Here is a 19966-nt window from a genome sequence, read left to right on the forward strand (position 1 = left end):
ACTGGAGGAGGAAGATGGCGTGCCTGGAGAACCCAGTCAACCACTAGCTGAGAACCTTCCTGCTGTGAGGCTTCGGTTCTAACTTCTTTTGCTTTGATAAATAAGAGCCCCGTGTTTCTTTGAGGGTTTTTGTACTGCATATTTTCAATAACGTCCACATCTTTTGAGGTCTCCTGTCTTGCATGCGTCACTGCGAAGGAATGTGCCAGAATATCCAAACCTTACTCGGCACGACTCGCTCTTTCTCCCGGGTTCTACATTTCGTACTGTGCCTGGGGTTTCCAGCGCCGCCTCTCAGTGAATATCAGAGGAGACGCACAATCTAGAAACTTAATATTCAAGAAAATTTTTTTAGGGGATTTTGGGGTCGAGACTTTCCTGAAAATGAAATATAACATTTTTTGTGGTGATTGTGAAAAAAAAAGACACGCAGCTAGAAACGCTGCAAGTAGAACGACTGAGGGAGTCTGAGGTGGAAGACCTGTGTCCCCTCATGAGCAACTCTATGAAAAACTTTATTTCTAACTTATCAAACTGAGACATTAAGAAGAAAAAAATGCATAAAGGTTTAAGACAATTTCAAGTGGGATACAGTTCTGTTTGAGTTTGGATGAAGAATAAAGGTTATTAAAAACTTTTAAATTAAGGGATGAAACGTACCTTCCGCTCACTGGTGGTCTAATGGCGGCTGCTCGTCTGCTGGAGGTCTGAAGGGGTAGAGATGATATTAACATCAAAACACACCTCCTCCCAATTTTGTTTCAACAAAAGCAAACTTCTTGATTATTGAGGCCAGAATGAATCTTAAGTACATAAATTTCAGGGTGTGTTTTCTGAACCCTTCACAGGGGAAGTAAAGACTTCATAATAGCCTTTATGGTTCTGGGTGTCGACGTTCCAGTGTGAAGTCACCTTGCAACATTCCAAAGGGGAGCTTACAGATTCAGGTCCAATGTTCTCCAAGCCACTCAGCCGAGGTTCCTGGGAAAACAGTAAAGAAACGAACCCTCAGATTAAACTGGCCGGGATCAATTCAGCTCCCAGGACAAATATATCAAACAAAAAAATTCAAAATCAAAAAAACAGCTCCCACAATCAATGACCTTCATGTTAGAACACCAGACTGAATACCTGTCCACGGCTGGAGTGAACCAGCCAACCACGTCACAGCATATCAGTGCCTAAACATGGTCGTTCTCAGTTCTACAGTGAATCGTGGTTATGAATCTTACCCTTTGCTCAGATCATATGTTCTTCATGTTAAAAAAAAAAAAAAAGCTAGTTTCCTCATCCTTGGAGATAAATGCTAATGTGCTTGCTATACCAATGAAACGCTCACCAGCGTTCGAAGCCCGTGTAGGTGTGACGCCACCTGTCGCAGCAGGAGGCGCAGTTTGTTGCCAATGACGTGGACTTTCTCCTTGGCCTCTATGCTGTCCTCCATGTTGGCCTCCATTAGCAGGTGGGCAGAGATTTCCTGCAGTGAAGATACCTGGTGCTGGCGGGCCAGCAGCTCCTCCTGCAGCGCCTGCAGCGAGAGGGTGGTAGAGAGCTCAGGGCTGTTGTTTAGAAATAACAGTATACACTTCATCAGAGCAGGCTGAACATCCAATAATTCCCAAGGACAAAATCCTAGATCTCAACATCTCAATTGAGGTGGGATTTTGAAGTCACAGTTTTACTGTGCTGCTTCCCGGAACCGGAACCTGTGAGAACTAAAGATAAGCATTTGTAAATGTCCTTGAGAGAGGTTGCAGAGATGAAGATGTTGAGGTTCTCTTTGGGAGTGACCAGGATGGATAGGATCAGGAATGAGTCTATCAGAGGGACGGCACATGTTCGATGTTTTGGAGAGAAGGTCAGAGAAGCCAGACTGAGATGGTTCGGGCATGTACAGAGAAGGGATAGTGAATATATTGGTAGACGGATGCTGGAATTGGAGCTGCCAGGCAAGAGATCTCGAGGAAGACCAAAGAGAAGATTTATGGACGTTGCGAGAGAGGACATGAAGGTTGTTGGTGTGAGAGAGGAAGATACAGAGAATAGGGTTAGATGGAGAAAGTTGACTCGCTATGGCGACCCCTGACGGGAAAAGCCGAAAGAAGAAGAAGAGGAAGAAGAAATGTCCTTGAGAAAAATCCAATTTTGGATTCAAACTGAATCCAGCATCTACAAAACATTAAAATGAGCTGACCGTTACATGCCGTCGATCCGGATTCTGCTAAAACAGAAGGGTCACCTGACAAGCAACAAAAAAAAAAAAAAAGCAGTGCACTTGAAGAATTGGACAATGGTTTATACTCTTAATTATCCTCTTTGTGACCCCTGCCCTCACATGAGGATATTTTCATTTGCTGCACCTAAAGGCTCGTCCTTCCCAGCTATGACTTGTTCTCTTTCTATAAAGTGATTTTTAAGATGAGATATTTTGACTGTTCTATCGGGCTGTTCTCCAATCTGACTCAGTCCCGAGTCCTTACATGGCCATGTTACGCCTTTGGGTTCTTGGCTCTCTGCTCGGCTCTTTGCTCTCCCTACCCGCAAACCTGATGCTACGAGCGCCTCCTGTTGACAGCAAAGGCTAGTGAGGAAACCATAGCGACGGTTGTGCCGCAGATCTCGTGGCTAGCATGGGCTGGGCTAGGTAATGACTGTATGTATATCTAGATTTGAAGAACAGCAGGTTATGACGCTGGTATTCAGCAGAGCGTCAAGTCTTTACAGAACCAGGGCAACATCAGCCTCGAACCATTGACCAAATACAGGGCGATCCTCACTTAAAGACGAGGTTACGTTACAAGGGGTCTGTCGTTATGCGAGTTCGTTGTCAGGCGAAACACCATTTCTAACATACTACTGTACAGTATTTCCATACATATTGGCCATTTGTAACGCGCTATTTTACCTTTTCTTTTCCTTTTAATGTTTACATTTGCATGAATATAGGCCCATTATAAGAGCATACAATACAAACTCACTTGCAACTCCACTGCCAGTGCTTATTTTAATATCATCGCAAAGCCCGTCGTAACTCCAAGTTGTCGTTAACCGAGTATGTCGTTTTATGAGGACCACCTGTAAAACGTTCCTCACTTGGCGGCCCACCAAAATAAGGTTTGATTTTTCAAAATATCTATTAATCTAACTAATTTCTCTAGAGATGAAAAAAAAAACTGACCAAACCAAAATTCTGTTAAAGACGTTTCATCCATCCATCCATCCATCCATCCATCCATCCATCCATCCATCCATCATTTGTCACTTATCCTGAGGGTTGTGGGAGATGCTGGGGGAGCCTATCCCAGCTGTCATTGGACGAGAGGCGGGGTACACCCTGGACTGGTCGCAAGTCAATCGCAGTGCCACATATACAGACAGACACCCATTCGCTCACTCATTCGGGGCAATTTTCCCATTTTTTTTCGATAAACCTGCTGCATGTTTTTGGACTGTGAGAGGAACCGGGAGGACCCGAACGTAACCCACACAGACACAGGGAGAACATGCGAGCTCCACACAGAAAGGTCCCCCTCGTCGGAATCGACCCCCCCACCCACCCCGACTCTCCTCCCGCTGTCGCTTATCGCGGTTCAGAAATTTCCGTCGTCCCGCGAATCCAAAGCGTGGATTCTGGAGAGCGATATACGGCATCGGCCATGTCCTCACCGTCAGCACCTTCTGGTGCTCCAGCAGAGCGGACGGCGATGTTGACAGATGGCTGACGGCGACAGCCCGCAGTCTGTTCTCAGCCTGGGCGAGCCACAGCAGCAGGGAGTGGAGCGTCTCCTGGAATTCCTACAGAAAATTATCATTTGAGGGGAAAATAAAAAAAGGTCAGAAGTAATTTCCCTCTCGGCGCAAAGTCGTTTTGGAAGGAGATCATGTGTAATTTACAACATTGGTTGTGTATGACCATTAGAGTGTCTGGGCAGAAACCAAGCCAGAACTCGATAAAATCACTGACTTATTTATCAACTTTTACAACAAGTCAGCGATTTTTATTTTTTTTTAGTTATGATTTTCTTACCCCTTAACCCTTTCATTCACTTTTATCTACAGCAGCTGTTTTGATGTTCGTCGATTCATTCAGCTCTCAGGGTTATGTGAGGCTGGAGCCAATCTCAGCTGGCTTTAGGTGAAAGGGGCGGGTTTAACCGGGAAAGATCAGCTGTCAATCACAGACACTAGTCACTCTCTCATTCACACGACGGACAATTTCAAGCGTTCAATGAGCTCTGCTGACTGTTTTGAACTGCGCAGAACCTGGAGAGAACCACGTCGGGAGAACAGGGAGAGAACACACTGAGGGAACCTAGTTGGAAATGAACCAGACACCTTTTTGCAGCACGGATACGATAAGACACCAGACGAGAAGATCCTGCAAGACAGGCCGAGCTACATTCTTGAGGCTACCTGGCACTGCATCAGCGTGGAACGCAGTCTCCTCTCCCAGCCCTCCAGGCCACTGCAGGCCTGCGTCCAGCTGTGATTGGCCGAGCTCAGGGCCTCGTGCAGCTCCCGCAGCTCGGTGCTGTCACCCCGCAGGAAGTTACGGCTGCTCAGGTTGACGGAGATCATCAAACACTTGTAGCTGTTGAATGTGTGCTGAATCTCCTGGACAGGGTTGTGGGAGCCATGACAACCAAGATACTTCAGGATAAAGTACTGTATTTCACAGTAAAGTAAGATATGAAACAAAAATACTACAAGTCAAAAGTATAAAACGGATGATTCAATATAATGAGGTACTTTTGGAAAAGACATGACAGGTTAATAAACCAATGATACATGTACAGGGTTATTGCGATGCAACAAGATGTGTCACAGTTTTACATTCAACCAGCTTGGAACTTCGCTACCTGGATTTAAATCAAATTCAAATTTGCTTTTCAATGATTCCCTTTTACAACAGCACCTGTTAAAAGTTTTCATTATTTCATGTTAGTTCTCTCTGTTGGGCGCCCAGGTTCTAGGAGGAGCTGCAGTCGGACGATGATACGAGGCAATACACTTTATCTTCCAAAGTCATATTGATTACTTCCATTCTTTAGCTTACCTTGAGCGACCGGATGTTGGCCTCGATGTCCAAGATGCCGGCAGTCGGAACGACCCGCTGCTGCCTCTCCAGCTCAGGCAGTACCCTACCCAGCCAGGAGGTGATATGGCAGAGGTCAGCATTCAGCTTCTGCCACTGCTCCAGGTCCTGGCTAACGTCCGCCTCCTTGTCCAGGCCCTGTGCCCGCAACAACTCCCAGCGCTCGATCACACCTGCGGAGAGGAAACTGCTGTCTGAAAAAGATTTGATTTGTCATCGCTAATGATGCACTAGGTTGCTCCTTAAGTGGCTCTGTACTCTACCTATGCTGGTCTGCTTGTCGACAGTGCTGCTGGTTAGACCCGGTCCATCCAGCTCCACCTCGTCGTTCAGGATCAGCTTCACCCGCTTGATGCTCTCAGCGCCGTCAGCACACTCTGACATTAGCTTCACCTAGAGAATCACCAACGGCTTCAGTTTTTCCATGCAATGTTTGCGCCGGAAATGGAAAAACATAAACACTTGGTGTTCCTTACATATCCCTGCAGGTGGAAGGGGGTGCTGGCACCACGTGATTGACCCTGCTTCCTCTCCGGCGATACTGGCTGGTGCCAGCTGGGAGGGTCGGTCACAGACTTGACTGGGGAGAACACAAGAGGAAGATATAATCTCATACCTACAAACAACAGATGGATGATGGAAACAACATTTGACAGCGTCAAATGACGACGGTCAAGCGGAAGTAAAAATATACGCTGTTAAATTCAGGCAGCAGCGGGGGCTACAGTGCCGCCTGCAGAAGAAGGGAGGTGCTACCTGACAGAGCACTGAAGAAGCTGGCATCCTCATCGTCCTCATGTGAGGACGACCCTCCCACATCCACCGTGTGGTCCCACTCCAGCGGGATAGAGTCCACGCTGACCGGGGTCTCCCTTCCGGACCTCTCCAGGGGGGGCGCCAGCAGGTGGCACACGGCTTGCCGCCCCATCAACCCCCCGACGGCCACTGGAGCTTCCTCTTCCTCCTTCTTGTAGCTCTCCCTCCACGAAGCCCCGACCACCAGCTCCGGGGAGTTGTCCAGGTCCGGCGGTTGCTGGTCCTCCTCTTCCAGAATCTGGACCCCAGAGAGGAGAGGAGAGCAGAACAGCTGAGTGTCACAAAAAAAAAAAAAAAAAATCTCTGAGAATAAACTCTTTATTTTGGAAAAGTAGGTAGGATCAGTTTGAAGATTGCGACTTGTGAAGAAAAAGAGAAATGCAGCCAGAAGCCTTATTTTGACACTGGAATAGATTTATCAAGTGCCTCTTACATTTTTTTCATTTTTCAATCGGTTAATTCTCATAGTGAAACTAATTTTAAAATTGAAACATTTTTGTATATTTCCATTTATTCTCTTTTATTTTCCTTAGTCTCTTTTATTTTTCAATATTTATTCTGCTTTTGTTTGGTTTTATCTTCAACTGCGCTGTTAAGCATTGAAAGCTCCAGGTGCAATGCCAGTCTTTAGGATAAATGAATTACATACTTATATACTTACATGCATATATACATCCTTTCATAATAATCCCAATTTTTTCAGACATCAGGGATCATCAGAGTTAGAAAAAATTAAAGTAAAATGGAAGAAAGAACATTTTAATTTAGTCTAGCAGTCCCCTCAACACCTACAAGCAAATGTTCACCTTCAGTTCCTGCTATTATCATGTGTTATTATGATTACGTTATTAGTTGGCGTGAGAGAGGAGGACACAGAGAATAGGGTTAGACGGAGAAAGTTGACTCGCTGTGGCGACCCCTGACGGGAAAAGCCGAAAGAAGAAGAAGAAGAAGAATTGTGATTACGTTATTACAACACTGACCTGCACTGATCTTGCAGCACTGATCGGTCGTCTGTTGACCAGGCGGTGGTGGAAGCGGGCCACCCTGCCAAAGACCTCTTGGCAGTACGAGTGCAGCTCCTCCAGTTCATCCTCGATCAGCACGGCGTCCAGCGGCGAGCTCTTCTGGATCAGGTTCTCCCCGAAGACAATTAGTGCATCGATCTTGTTGGCATTTAGGGTGATTTCCTGCTGAAAGGCCTGAGGGAGGAGACACACATTATCTGACCACTAGGTTTAGGCATTAATTTTGGAAATAATTCTCAGTTTCTGAGAATCCTCATCTTTGTGTTTTTATATCAAATATTAGCAGCAGTGTGAGTAGCGAAGTCGAGAGAAAGACCGACTGAGCTGCACCGTGCTTTTGTAGATCTGGAAAAAGCATACGATAAAATACATGTGAGTGAATGAGAAGGACCCAAGTGAAGCAGTGAGGTTATAGAGAGTGGAGACAAAGAAGGTGGAGGATTTTAAGAACCTGTGTTCAACTGTCCAGAGCTGTAGAATTTGGGAAAAGGGGTGAAGAAACATGTGCAAGTAGGTCGGGATGGGCGGAGAAAAGTGTCAAGTGTGAGTAGCCAGAAAGAAAGGAAAGGTGGAATAGACGATGGTGAGACCAGTAATGTGAAGGTTTAGTGGCAGTGGCACTACGGAAAAGACAGGGTGTTGAGCTGGAGGTAGCTGAGATTTTTCTTAATGTACAAGACAAATAATATTCTATAAGGAACAGTATCGATCAATGTTAATCATTATTGTATTATCTTATACTTAATAAATATTAATAATCTCTTTTGTCATAACAGGCACAGAAGAATTACACTGATTCTTGAATTATATTTTGAATTGTTCATAATATAATAAAAAAAATTTATACTTTGTTAATCCCCCATGGTGAAATTCCTTCTCTGCATTTAACCCATCATGGATGAATCATGAGCAGTAGGCTGCCGTCCATCAGCGCCAGGGGAGCAGTTAGTGGTTCAGTGTCTTGCTCAACAACACATCGACACACTAGAAGGAGCCGGGAACCAGGAATGGTTGTTCCAAGGACGATCACTCCTGTGCCATGCAGGCGCCCGATATGTCATTTCTGATTACCACATTACATGCAAACCAATCTTTTAATTCTTGAAAGGTAGGCTCACAGTAAATATAATGATTGTAGTAATGATATAAAAGCAATTTTTTTTAACTATCTGAAACTAGAAGGAAAAGATAAATAGATAAATACAAATTCAACACGTACTTTATAGTGCAATTCTCATGTGCAAACTATGTTAAATTAGAGCACGGACAGGTTTTTGACAAAAACTGTGTTTATTATTGATCCTTGTTATCCCTGTTCTCTCTTGTTATTATTAGTGGTCAAAACTGAAATTCTGTTCTGATTTTTACATACCAATTCTTGCATATTACTGTGTATGTGTCAGTTTGTATCGTAAAAGCGAAGACGGTCACCTTTAGCTGTCTCATCTTGTCCTCAGCGTCACTCTCAGAGAAGTGTTCCACGTTGGTAAGCTGGAGGTCCATCTCCGTCAGCCAGACCAGGATCCCCTCACGGGTCCCCTCGAAGTCCTCCCGCTGGGAGGTGAAGTGCTGCGGGGGGGGGGGGGGGGGGGGGGGTCGGATAACAGGATCTCATTAGTGTCAGACGCACACAAATGCACGCTCACTCTCTTACTCACTCAATCACGCACCCTTGGACTCAACCCAGAAGGTGCATGGAAATCTAGATATGGGTTCTTTCCATTTCGTTCAGGAGCGAGACCATTTACAACACAGCTATTGCCTTTTGTAAATGAAAAATAAATGAATGAATAAATGCAGTTGCCCAAAAATGTTTCTTTGTGTATTTGTATTTCCTTTCAAATACATAGAAAAAAAACTGGCTTCAATTTATGAAGATGAAATTCTAATACTATGATGTCATTAAAAAACAAAATTGTCCACATTTTTTCACATTTTAAAATTGTGATGTATTTCCAGTAAAGATTAATTTCAAACTTTTTCAATTTTCCTGGAATGTGAGATGATATACTGGAATATCCTAAGGAAAACATATACAGGGAAAAGGTTAATCTTTGTATTATAAAAAGATAAATTCATTAAAAGGAAATTGTAAAAAATGAAAACATGGATGAATCAATAAAAAAAAAAAAAATCACTTCAACAAGGGAGCGTAAAATCCATTCAGATCAATATTTTGTATTTGTTTTTTCATAAAATGATGAAAACAATGCAAAGTAGACTTTCAGGAAACTGTTAAAAGCAACAATAAAACACACTGGGTCACGATTTTTACCCATCAGGACCAGGGAAAATGTTCCTGGCAACGGCAAGCATGAGGTCTAAGCTTTGTTACTGTGTAATATCTTGTAATAACCATATCCAGTGGCTGTTTTCAGACACTGATGGAACACCTCTGACCCTTCCCGGATGACAAGGACCCAGATTATATGGATGGAGCAGGCGGAGGACAGGCGATGCTGGCAAGAGTTCATAGATTACAGCAGCGCAGCAATGCAGACATCCCCCATCTACTCGCTGTAACATGCCGCCACGTGCCGATACCCTCGCCTCATGCCTCGTCACCGTCTGACCGGCGACCTTAATCTCTGGGTTTAAAGGGGGCGGGGTCCCAGGATACGAGGTCAGGGGGGCGGAGACATTCTGGGGGAGTTCAGCGGGAGGGGGGGGGGGCAGCGAGATGGACAGTGACGTTTGATACCTGGATCAAAATGTTAAACCGAACATCTAACGGCACATTTTCTCAAAGAAAATTAACCAGGCAGTTTTAATACCAACCGGGTAGTTAAGCAAATGAAATGAAACAAATGAAAAGGTAGATTTAATATCCACTAACCAGGTAGTTTTATCACAACCTAACCAGGAAATTTAACACCTCCAACTAACAGTAAATTTACAAGATAGGTAGTTTTATTCCCAATAACGGTATGTTTGATCACTAACCAGGGAGTTTTATCACTTTTGAGAAACTAGGAAGTATTGAGGCGTTGCTGTGTGATGACAAGTTATCTGTATTGACCTCAACTAACCAGGTAGTTTATTAATGTCAACTAACCATATGGTTAACAGCATCACCCACAAGCTTCCTCCACTATTCTGCACTTTGCATGATTGCTTTTTTTGCATGGTTACAGTACAATCCGTCAGGCTGCTTTTGTGTTATATACTACTGTATATACAGACTTTTTTATGCCTTTAAATCCGCTTCATTTCCCCACCTGCTATCGTCATGCTGCTATTGTATGGTATTACTTACTGCCTGGTTTTTGCTACTCTCTACATTGAAATTACATATATTTATACATTTCAGGTTTTGTGCTGTTAAATCTCTGCCATCCTTCACCTCAGTACCTGTACACTGCATCTGCATGCACTGTATACTTTACACTTTAATATTGCACTTTTAATAGTTCACTTTATTATTGTTAGGTTGTTTTCAATCATTTCATGTCATCGTGGGAAAATGAGAAACGTCTTCGTCTCCCCTGTATGTCTAGTACATGTGGAGAAATTGACAATAAAGGTGACTAACCAAGTAGCTTTACCGCACTCACCAGGTAGGTTTATTACCAATGAAACAGGCAGTTTGCACCTGCAATTGACAAAGTAGGTTTATATAAACACACTAGGCTGTCACATGACCCCCCAAAAATGGTTGATTTATAATGTGAAATTAACAAGGTAATTCTACCACCACCAAACCAGTAAGTTTATGACCTGTGACCAACCAGATACTTCCATCAACAAGTAACCATGCAGGATTACCACTTTCAACAAACTAGAAAATTTTGTGTCATTGCCTTGTCTGAGCGTGGGGTTCATCTCACCAGGTAGATTATCAATGTCTATTTCAAATTTAAAGTAAAATGACGCAGTGGTTTCCTGAAGTGCATGCGGTATCACAAATGCTGAGCCAATCGATGCTCTCTTGGGGCAGGTATTTCGCTCGTCCATTCATGGTTAGCCAGGCCCGGTGGCAACAGCTGCCAGGAATGAGGTGGTGGCTCTTACCTTGAGGCGGCGTAGAATGGCAGCGACCCGGCGCTGTAGGCTGTCCCATCGCTGGTTCCCCTCGGACACCATCGTCCGCAGTCGGCTGGCGGCGTCGGTCCGATTCTCGCGGGCCAGGCGGCGGTACTGCTTGTTGACCAGCTCCAGCTGAGTCAGACGCTCGTGGACCTGCCGCTGAAAGGCCTGGGAGATAAATACATTAAAATGGTTGTAAATTCACTGCAGGATAAGTGGTACTCCACATTGTTTATGTTCATCGTTGTGTACTCCTGTTATAACTCTTTTTTGAGATTTTTTCAGTTAGTTAGCCCTCACTAAAATAGTTAAAAGTGCTAATGATAATGGTGTTAAGAAGAAGTTAAGAATTACAGTCGATCTCTAGTGGGACGTAATAGCTAAACGTGAGAGTGATGATCGTGTTACAGAGCACATCTGGATTAATGAAAGCCAGCCTGCTGAAGATAGCATTAGCGAGGGTCTCATATGCGAGAGGGCCTCATTTTTCGATGCTGATTTAGTGAAGGAAACGCTGAGTAAAAGTGCTGGCAAAAAGAGAAAGAATGCAGTAATAATTAAAGTCGTCTTTAATTCCTTTTTATATTTTTGCAACAAATAAACCCATAATAAATTAAAAAAGAGTACAGTGCTCATTTTGGAGCTGGAGAACGCATCAATGGGATTTAAAATGAATTCAGTGGGAAACATTGATTCACTTCGCGAATATTTTGGTTTGCAAACGGACACAAAAAATTTATTAAATTTGTAAACCGTGGCTGTACTGTATTTAGTCGTAGCAAGACAGAGTATATGTGTGTGAATGAGAGGAACTCAGGTGGCACGGTGAGGCTACAGGAAGTGGAGATCAAGCAGTTGGAGGATTTCAGGTACTCAGGGTCAACAGTACAGAGCAACAGAGAGTGTGGAAAAGAGATGAAGAGACGGGTTCGAGCAGGTTGGAATGGATGGAGAAAAGTGTCAGGGGTACTGTGTGATAGAGGACTATTGGCCAGAATGAAAGGAAAGGTGTACAAGACAGTGGTGAGACCAGCGATGCTGTATGGCCTAGAAATAGTTACAATGACGAAAAAACAGGAGAGATGAAGATGCTAAGCTTCTCTTTGGGAGTGACCGGGATGGATAGGATCAGGAATGAGTCCATCAGAGGAACGGCACATGTTAGATGTTTTGGCGAGAAGGTCAGAAAAGCCAGACTGAGATGGTTTGGTCAGGTACAGAAGAGGGATAGTGAATATATTGGTAGACAGATGCTGGGATTGGAGCTGCTAAGAAGGAGGTCTAGAGGAAGACCAAAATGAAGATTTATGGATGTAGTGAGAGAAGATATGAAGGTAGTTGGTGTGCGAGAGGAGGATACAGAAGGCTGATGAAGGCTGATTCGCTGTGGTGAACCCTGAAGAGAAAAGCCAAAAGGAGACGAAAGAAAGAAGAATTTCTACTGTATTTATTTCTTTAATAGATTTTTTTGTATTTTTATATATTTACAAATAAAAGTTTTGTTTTTGTTTATTTCAATTTTTTTTACCTATTCTTTTCTTTGTACCTATTCTTTTCTTTTCTTTATTTAAAAAACCCTCCTGCTTTGTGAGGGAAATTAATGTCCAGAAGTGCTGGTAAATTGATTGGCTTTACAAAATCTAAACCCCCAAAGAAGAAATGTCTTTTTTGAAATTGTTTAACTTGCTTTTGAACGGCTTTTTATTTCTGTGACATTCTTTTAGTTTTGGGGTAAAGGGTGAAGATATTCTCAATATTCCACTCGTCACTGGACAAAATCGATGAGTGGCCCTTGGTTATTCACTTTAATCCAGCAGCCGCGAGGATTAACAAACTTTTCCAGTTAAGAAGTCAGAATACCCTCAGCATGAGATGGCTCACGCCACCCCCTCCTAACCCAGCCCGCCAACAGTATGTAGGTCACTGGTCACCAGTTCAGACATCGACTCCCACCAGTGACCAGCAGAGTCACAGATTACCATCTAATAATCTGAGACTAATCCTGGGACGCATCAGTGGTTCACTGATGGTTTTTCACAGATCATTAGGACGAAGCATGCAGTAGTTAAGCACCACGTTGCTCTTTATCACAATTATAACTATTCTGTGTTGTTATTAAAATCTCTGCGTGGTTGAGAGCTTGCACACACATACATACATACAAACATACATACATACATACATGCATACATGCATACATACATACATACATACATGCATGCATACATACATACATACATACATACATACATACATGTGTGTGTGTGTAGGTGTGTTATCATGCTAACCCATTCTCAAGCTTTCTAGTCACTCAAATCATGCTAACTTTATTAATGTTCCTCTGGATTAAAACGATTGTTGTAATAAGAATGTAATTACATATCCAATTTAAGACAACAACTTTAAACAATTTTGTTATTTGTAATAACAATTGTAATAATTTTGGTGTTTGGAAATAGTAAAATAGTGGTTTCTAAAAATACGATGACTATGAAATAACGATTTTCTAAAATTAAAAAAAAAAAAATCAGAAATTCTTTGTGAAATAAAAATAACGGCCTTCTCGTGGCCTAGTTTGCTTTTCGAGTTACCTGTATTTTCCGGATTTAATGAAAAACCCTGTCTTGTCATAACAACTTAAATATTATGTAATTTGTTGACAACGATTTGAATTCTTTTCATAACAGATTTACTACTCTTTCATTTCTAGGCAACAGAGTTTGTAGTCTCATATTAACTGCAAACTTATTTTGGGGCAACAGAGTGTCCGGGTTCTACCTCGAACTTCTTCAGCGCCTCTTTGGCGCACGTGTACAGGATGTCTGCCGAGTCTGGGTTGGCGGCAGTGACCTCGGCAGTCTTCAGCCAGTCCTCGAAGCGGGAGTAATCGTCCAGGAACTTACACCAGAGTCGCCAGGTCTCCTCGATCCTGGAATGGGGTGACGGGGGGCAGTACAAGTTGTCACGACCGAACTTTATAAAGTTGAAGAAATTTTCAAAACGCTCGCTGATCCACAGGCAGTGATGTCCCACTTCATGACATGAAGAGTTTAGAGGCTGAGCGGTTATGGCTAAGGGCCAAAAGCACCAGCCCATTGACTCCGAGGTGAAAAAGCTGCGTTCAGGGTCCCAGATAATGAAGCAATGGCTGATGAAGCTAGACTTAAGAAAATTGATTTAACCCCAGTGAGATGGTAATCAGACACATATACTCCCTGCTCACCTCATGCGTCTCTCCATGGACATGGCGCAGATGTTCCTCCAGCGCCGGTCAAGGCTACGGGTTGTCTGCTGGATGGAGTCACTCTCCAAGTCACTACTGCAGGCATCGGCGTCATGTAGCAACACATCACACAGCGTCAGCACGGACGCCACACCCTCCGAGTGCTGCTCGATGTCCCGCTGAAGATCCTGCAGGGGTCAAACAAACACGGGTCACAGAGGGGTCAAACTCAGGTCGATCAGAGGTCACACAGGTTACTCTGAGATCAGATCATTGTTTCCATTCACTTCAGAGAATCTTTGTATAATTTGCAGCCGCTCCAAATTCCACCAGAAAGGAAGTGTAGTGTAACTACAACTGGAGAGTCTCTCAGTCACAACATAAATGAAAGAATTAAAATAAGAATGTTTTTCTTTAATATCTTCAAAATATTTTTGAAGCATATTCGCCTAAACAATGCTACTTTTTCAAACCTGTATTTGGAACTACAACCCCCCCGAAACGTCTACCTGGCCAAGTATCTGCTAAAAGTTGGTATTTTCCCAAATTGCCACGGTGACACGCAAAAATGTCAAAACCCCTCAATGCAGGAGTCATAGCTATGCCTCAATTCACAAATGGACATCCCCGCTGCCTCACCCCCTGCCCCCATCCTTCTTTGCTCGTTTCCCTCCCTTACCTTTCTATCATCCGGCCCTGCGTCACATGTTCCAAACCTCCTTCAAGCAAAACCGTGTGGGTCATTTTCAAATTTTCTTGGTTTGTTCTGTGGGCCTCACACTCGGTCAGAAGCCAACCCTACAGGCCTCCTGCCAGGGAGGTTACAGGTTCTAATCCAGCAACGGATTTGGTTCTACTTCTGTGTGTTCCCCACGTTCTCATGAAAAAGGAGTACTGGGAACGAACCACATGTTAAATCAGAATAATCAGTTACCGGCCCCCGCACTCCCCCCGCGCCTCTCTCTGTACCTCAATTATTACCCTCTTATTCCTAAGAGGCCCACCTCTTCGTACATGTGGCAGCTCTCAGCCCAGCTGGGGGTGCCACTAGAACTCTTTTTCATTCCAACCCTTTTTCTTTGTCTCCTCTGAGGAGACAAAGAGCCTTTCTGCCTGAAAAGTTCTCCCAGGTATCTGCTGGGTTCTACCAATTTTGCGATGGGGCTTGGATGCTGTTGCTATGGAGACGAGACAAGCTCACAGGTACGCCAGTCTATGACCTCTGGGGCAGTTTCTCCTCATCTCCTGCAGACGTTCAAGGTGGAACGCTGCTGGACACCATCATCAGCACGAGAACACGCTGCTGAACAAGCCGTGGGACTGCCAAATTACACACACACAATCTCATATTCTCTGAAAAACACACTCGCACATGAACAAACATACACACACTTACAAGTACACAGAGACACACCCATACTCTCTCATACACAACCATATTCAAACACATAAATGGGTAAGGAAACTGACACACAACCTTTATCTCTACTCTCCCTCTCATGCAGACTCATATACTGAGACACAAACACACACACACTCAGACTTAGACACAAAGACGAACACACTCACCATCTTTCTAAATCATACACAGACAGACACCTACAGATTTTAACAAATAAAGGTTCTCACACACACACACACACACACACACACACACATTCAGTAAGAGTATTAAGAGAGTAGTTTCATTCATTCAGAGGTCATAGTTTTGGCCTTGGTTGTTTGTTGTTGTAGTTTTCATTTTGACCACATGGCTATGTTTTCTGTCACGGAGACTGAAAGGAGAGTCTGTCAGTTAGTTGAAGGGATAAAAGGGGTCAGAGGTCACCTGCTGCTCAGCCAGCTTCCTGTGGATCTCCTCAGCGTGGCAGATGCCGTAGACCAGCGGCTTGGCGAGCTCCGCCTCCACTCGTGACAACCACGTCCTCAGGTTGCTCATGTTCTTATCCAGCTGCTGCACCGTCACCAGAGTCTCCTTCAGCTTCCTCACCCTGGTCAGAGGGGATCAAAAAGCAGCAACTTATCAAATACACCTGTATATAATCTGCCAATGTTTCAATGGATAAAGTTTGACTTTATTTAAAAGACTAAAACCTCACCGATGTGCTTTATTGCCTTTGTAAATTAATTAAATAATGTAACAGAATATCATCCATCAATTTTTAGATAACTAAAAATCCCCCTCCGTGAGCTGCCACCTTACCGTGGTAGAGGGATTTTCGTGTCCCAGTGATCCTGGGAGCTATGTTATCGCGGGCTTTATGCCCCTGGAAGGGTCACCCAAGGAAAACAAGTCCCAGGTGAGGGACCAGACAAAGTGTGGCCCAGAATACTTCCCATGAAGACAATCTTTGGACCCAGTTTTCCCTTTCCCAGACAAGGGTCACCTCAACGCAAGACGTTGTAGATAAGTGGCCGGAATACCTCCGAGACCTCCTGACCCAGTTGAAACACCTTCCAATGAGGAAGCAGAGCCAGGGGACTCTGGAGCGGACACGCCCATTTCCGGGGCTGAAGTTGCTGAGGCAGTCAAAAAGCTCTTTGGTAGCGGGGCCCCGGGCTGGATGAGGTCCGCCCTGGGTTCCTCGAGGCTCTGGATGCTGTAGGGCTGTCCTGGCTGACACGCCTCTGCCACATTGCATGGATGTCGGGGACAGTGCCGCTGGACTGGCAGACCAGGTTGGTGATCCCCCTTTTTAAAAAGGGGGATTGGAGGTTGCGCCCCAACTACAGGGTATCGCACTCCTAAGCCTCCCTGGTAAGGTCTATTCAGTGGTGCTGGAGAGGAGGGCTCGCTGGGTCGTTAAACTTCGGATTCAGGAGGAGCCGTGTTGTTTTCGTCCTGGTCGTGGAACAGTGGACCAGCTCTGTACCCTTGGCAGGGTCCTCGAGAAGGCATGGGAGTTTGCCAAACCAGTTTACATTTGTTTTGTGGACCTGGAGAAGGCATTCAAATGTGTCCTGCAGGCAATCCTGTGAGGGATGCTTTGGGCATATGGGGTACCGGAGCTTGGTCTGCATTGCCAGTTGTAAGTCGGATCCATTTCCAGTGAGAGCTGGACTCCGCCAGGGCTGCCCTTTGTCCCCGATTCTGTATCTAACTTTTATGGCGCAGCCAAGGCGTCATGGGGATCCGGTTTGGTGGCCACAGGATTGAGTCTCTGCATTTTGCGCAAGTGGTGATGTGGTTCTGTTGGCTTCATCAGGCCATGATCTCCAGCTCTCACCTGAGCATTTTGCAGCCGGTGTGAAGCGGCCAGAATGAGAATCAGCTCCTCCAAATACGAAACCATGATGCCCAACTGGAAACGGGTGGAATGCCAACTCCAGGTCGGCGAATGAGTTCAAGTATCTCGGGGTCTTCTTCACGGGTGAGGGGTGATGGCACAGGAGATCGACAGGTGGATTGGTGTGACGTCTGCGGCAATGTGGACTCTGTACCGGTCTGTTGCGGTAAAGAAGGAGCTAGCCAAAAGGCGAAGCCATCAATTTACCGGTCGATCCACGTTCCCGCCCTCACCTACGGTCATAAGCTGTGGGTAGTGACCGCGAATACAGGCGGCCAAAATGAGTTTCCTCCACAGGATGGCCGGACTCTCCCTTGGAGAGTCCTTCCACCCAGATGATGCCACGGTTTCGACTTGCATCACAGCCTGCCTCTCCGAACTGTCATCATCAACAAACTTCCAGAAGCAACAAGACAAGCATCATCTATCTCAACCTTCAAGAAACAGGTAAAAACTGTTCTCTTTCAGGACTTTTTACCGCGCTGATGCCCCAGATCAGGTTAGGCAGCAAGTTAGGCTATGCATAGTGTGTGTGTACATTTGTGTATGTCTTTGTCAAAAAAAAAAAAAAACAACTCACTAACCCAAGCTTACTGTTCTGTATATTTCCTGTGCATCGTGTATTTGCAAGTGTATTTGCAATCCCTATGTCCTCTATTGTAAGTCGCTTTGGATAAAAGCGTCTGCCAAATGCAATGTAATGTAATGTAATGTAATATAGGGTGGGAAGTTCGGTCATCCAGGAGAAGCTCGGAGTAGAGCCACTGCTCCTCCGCATAGAGAAGAGTCAGAGGAGGTGGCTTGGGCATCTGGCCAGGATGCCTCCTGGACACCTCCCAGGGGAGGTATTCTAGGCATGTCCATCTGGGAGGAGACCACAGGGAAGACCCAGGACACGCTGGAGAGGCTATGTCTCCAGGCTGGCCTGGGAAGTCCTCAGGGTACCCCCACAGGAGCTGAACCATGAGGCGGGGGGAGAGGTAGGTCTGGGCCTCACTGCTCCGGCTGCTGCCCCTGCGACCCGACTACAGATAAGTGGGAGAAGATGGATGGATGGATGGATGGATGGATGGATGGATGGATGGATGGATGGATGGATGGATGGATGGATGGATGGATGGATAAAAAAACGACTGCAGAAGTAGCATCTGATGATGAAAGATCGGACATCTGCACGATCACAAAAGGCGCTGACGACTAGTCACCCGGTCAGTCAGCACAGCGGTCCGGAAGTATACAGTGAACAGAGGACAATAAAAAATGGAGCATCACAACACTGTTGCCACACCAGCGACCTTTGCCACCTCCTGCCTCTTCATAATTGTTCATCTTCATTTTGAAACTCATTATGACTTCTGTCTTCAGCGTTCAGCAAGTTCAAATGGTAAGGATTGCCGAGATGACATATTTTTCAACCATAGGGTAAAATCATTGTGACAAGCCCATCTCATCACAGCACTACCCTCCCTAACAGTATTGCAATGTAAACAACAATGGTGGTCTATGAGTGAAAATTATTTTTAACAATTTAATACAAACTAAGATATGTTAACATTTATTATTATAATGTTTAAGGAGCCGGTACAATTTTTGATTCAATAATACAATTGCTTGGGAACTGGGATATCTATAACTCTTGAATCAAGTAGATGAGTCCTTGGAAATAGAAATAGGTTTCCAAAAAAAACATGAAAATAAACCACTTTGTGTGTATGTGTGTGTGTGTGTGTTTGCGGCGTGTACAGCATCAGCTTGATGACGTGGAGGCAGATGGCAGAGTGAGAACACATGGCAGCCATGATGGAAGGACACAAGACACACACGTACACACACACACACAAATGCACTCATACACACACATATAAACATGTTCGCATGTGGTTGCTCTCTGTTCACCTCCGCGTCTAAATACAGCGGCACACCGCCACACAATGATGCTTTCATTCTGTTGACTCACAATGAGCTGCTGCTCACAGCCCAGAGCACCCCCCCACTCCTTCCTCCAGCAAAATAAAACATGCGACCTGCATGCAACCCCCCCCCCCCCCAACTCACCAATGTGGGCCAGCTGGTGGGGGGGGGGCTGGACCCGACGGGTTACTTCAGAGAGGAGGCGAGTCCTCGCCGATCCATTAGCAATCGCTACCCCAGCCCCCCCATACCCCTCCAGATCTTCATCCTCTGCTTCCCCCACCACTCTGCCCCCTTCCTTGTCCTCCTCTTCTGCTTCCTCTGCCACTCTGCCCCCTCCCTCTTTCCTCCTCCTCCTCCTAGAGAGGAAACATCGCCCCTCCCCATCATATCCAACATTCACGTTCAATTGCTAATGAAAATGCATGATCAATATCAATACAGATCTGCATATCAGAAGTGCTGCAGCCCGGAAATTGACTTGAGCTGCCTACGACTTTGAGGAGAACCAATGTTCAAATGCTGACAATTGTTTACACTTTTTGTCATGATGTCATCCAGTACTGCACGTCAGTACCAG

General features: G+C 44.9%; 1 protein-coding gene across 1 annotated transcript in view; it reads right to left on the reverse strand.

Annotated features, from left to right (window-relative positions):
- syne2b (spectrin repeat containing, nuclear envelope 2b) overlaps positions 1-19966 on the reverse strand; it is a 140106-nt gene that overhangs the window by 2984 nt on the left and 117156 nt on the right. The window contains exons 111-125 of the mRNA XM_086147898.1: positions 16017-16179; positions 14189-14376; positions 13744-13894; positions 10951-11133; positions 8371-8508; positions 6895-7113; positions 5852-6149; positions 5572-5675; positions 5359-5488; positions 5057-5268; positions 4414-4614; positions 3667-3795; positions 1340-1528; positions 913-981; positions 661-707 (exon numbers count right to left, since the gene is read on the reverse strand). Coding sequence (XP_086004024.1) covers positions 661-707; positions 913-981; positions 1340-1528; positions 3667-3795; positions 4414-4614; positions 5057-5268; positions 5359-5488; positions 5572-5675; positions 5852-6149; positions 6895-7113; positions 8371-8508; positions 10951-11133; positions 13744-13894; positions 14189-14376; positions 16017-16179 — 2421 coding nt within the window. The remainder of the gene's footprint in view (positions 1-660; positions 708-912; positions 982-1339; positions 1529-3666; positions 3796-4413; positions 4615-5056; positions 5269-5358; positions 5489-5571; positions 5676-5851; positions 6150-6894; positions 7114-8370; positions 8509-10950; positions 11134-13743; positions 13895-14188; positions 14377-16016; positions 16180-19966) is intronic.

This window comes from Fistularia commersonii, chromosome 1 (genome assembly GCF_037954325.1).
Source record: "Fistularia commersonii isolate RoL2024-O1a breed Wild chromosome 1, RoL_Fcom_v1.0, whole genome shotgun sequence".
Taxonomy (NCBI): domain Eukaryota; kingdom Metazoa; phylum Chordata; class Actinopteri; order Syngnathiformes; family Fistulariidae; genus Fistularia; species Fistularia commersonii.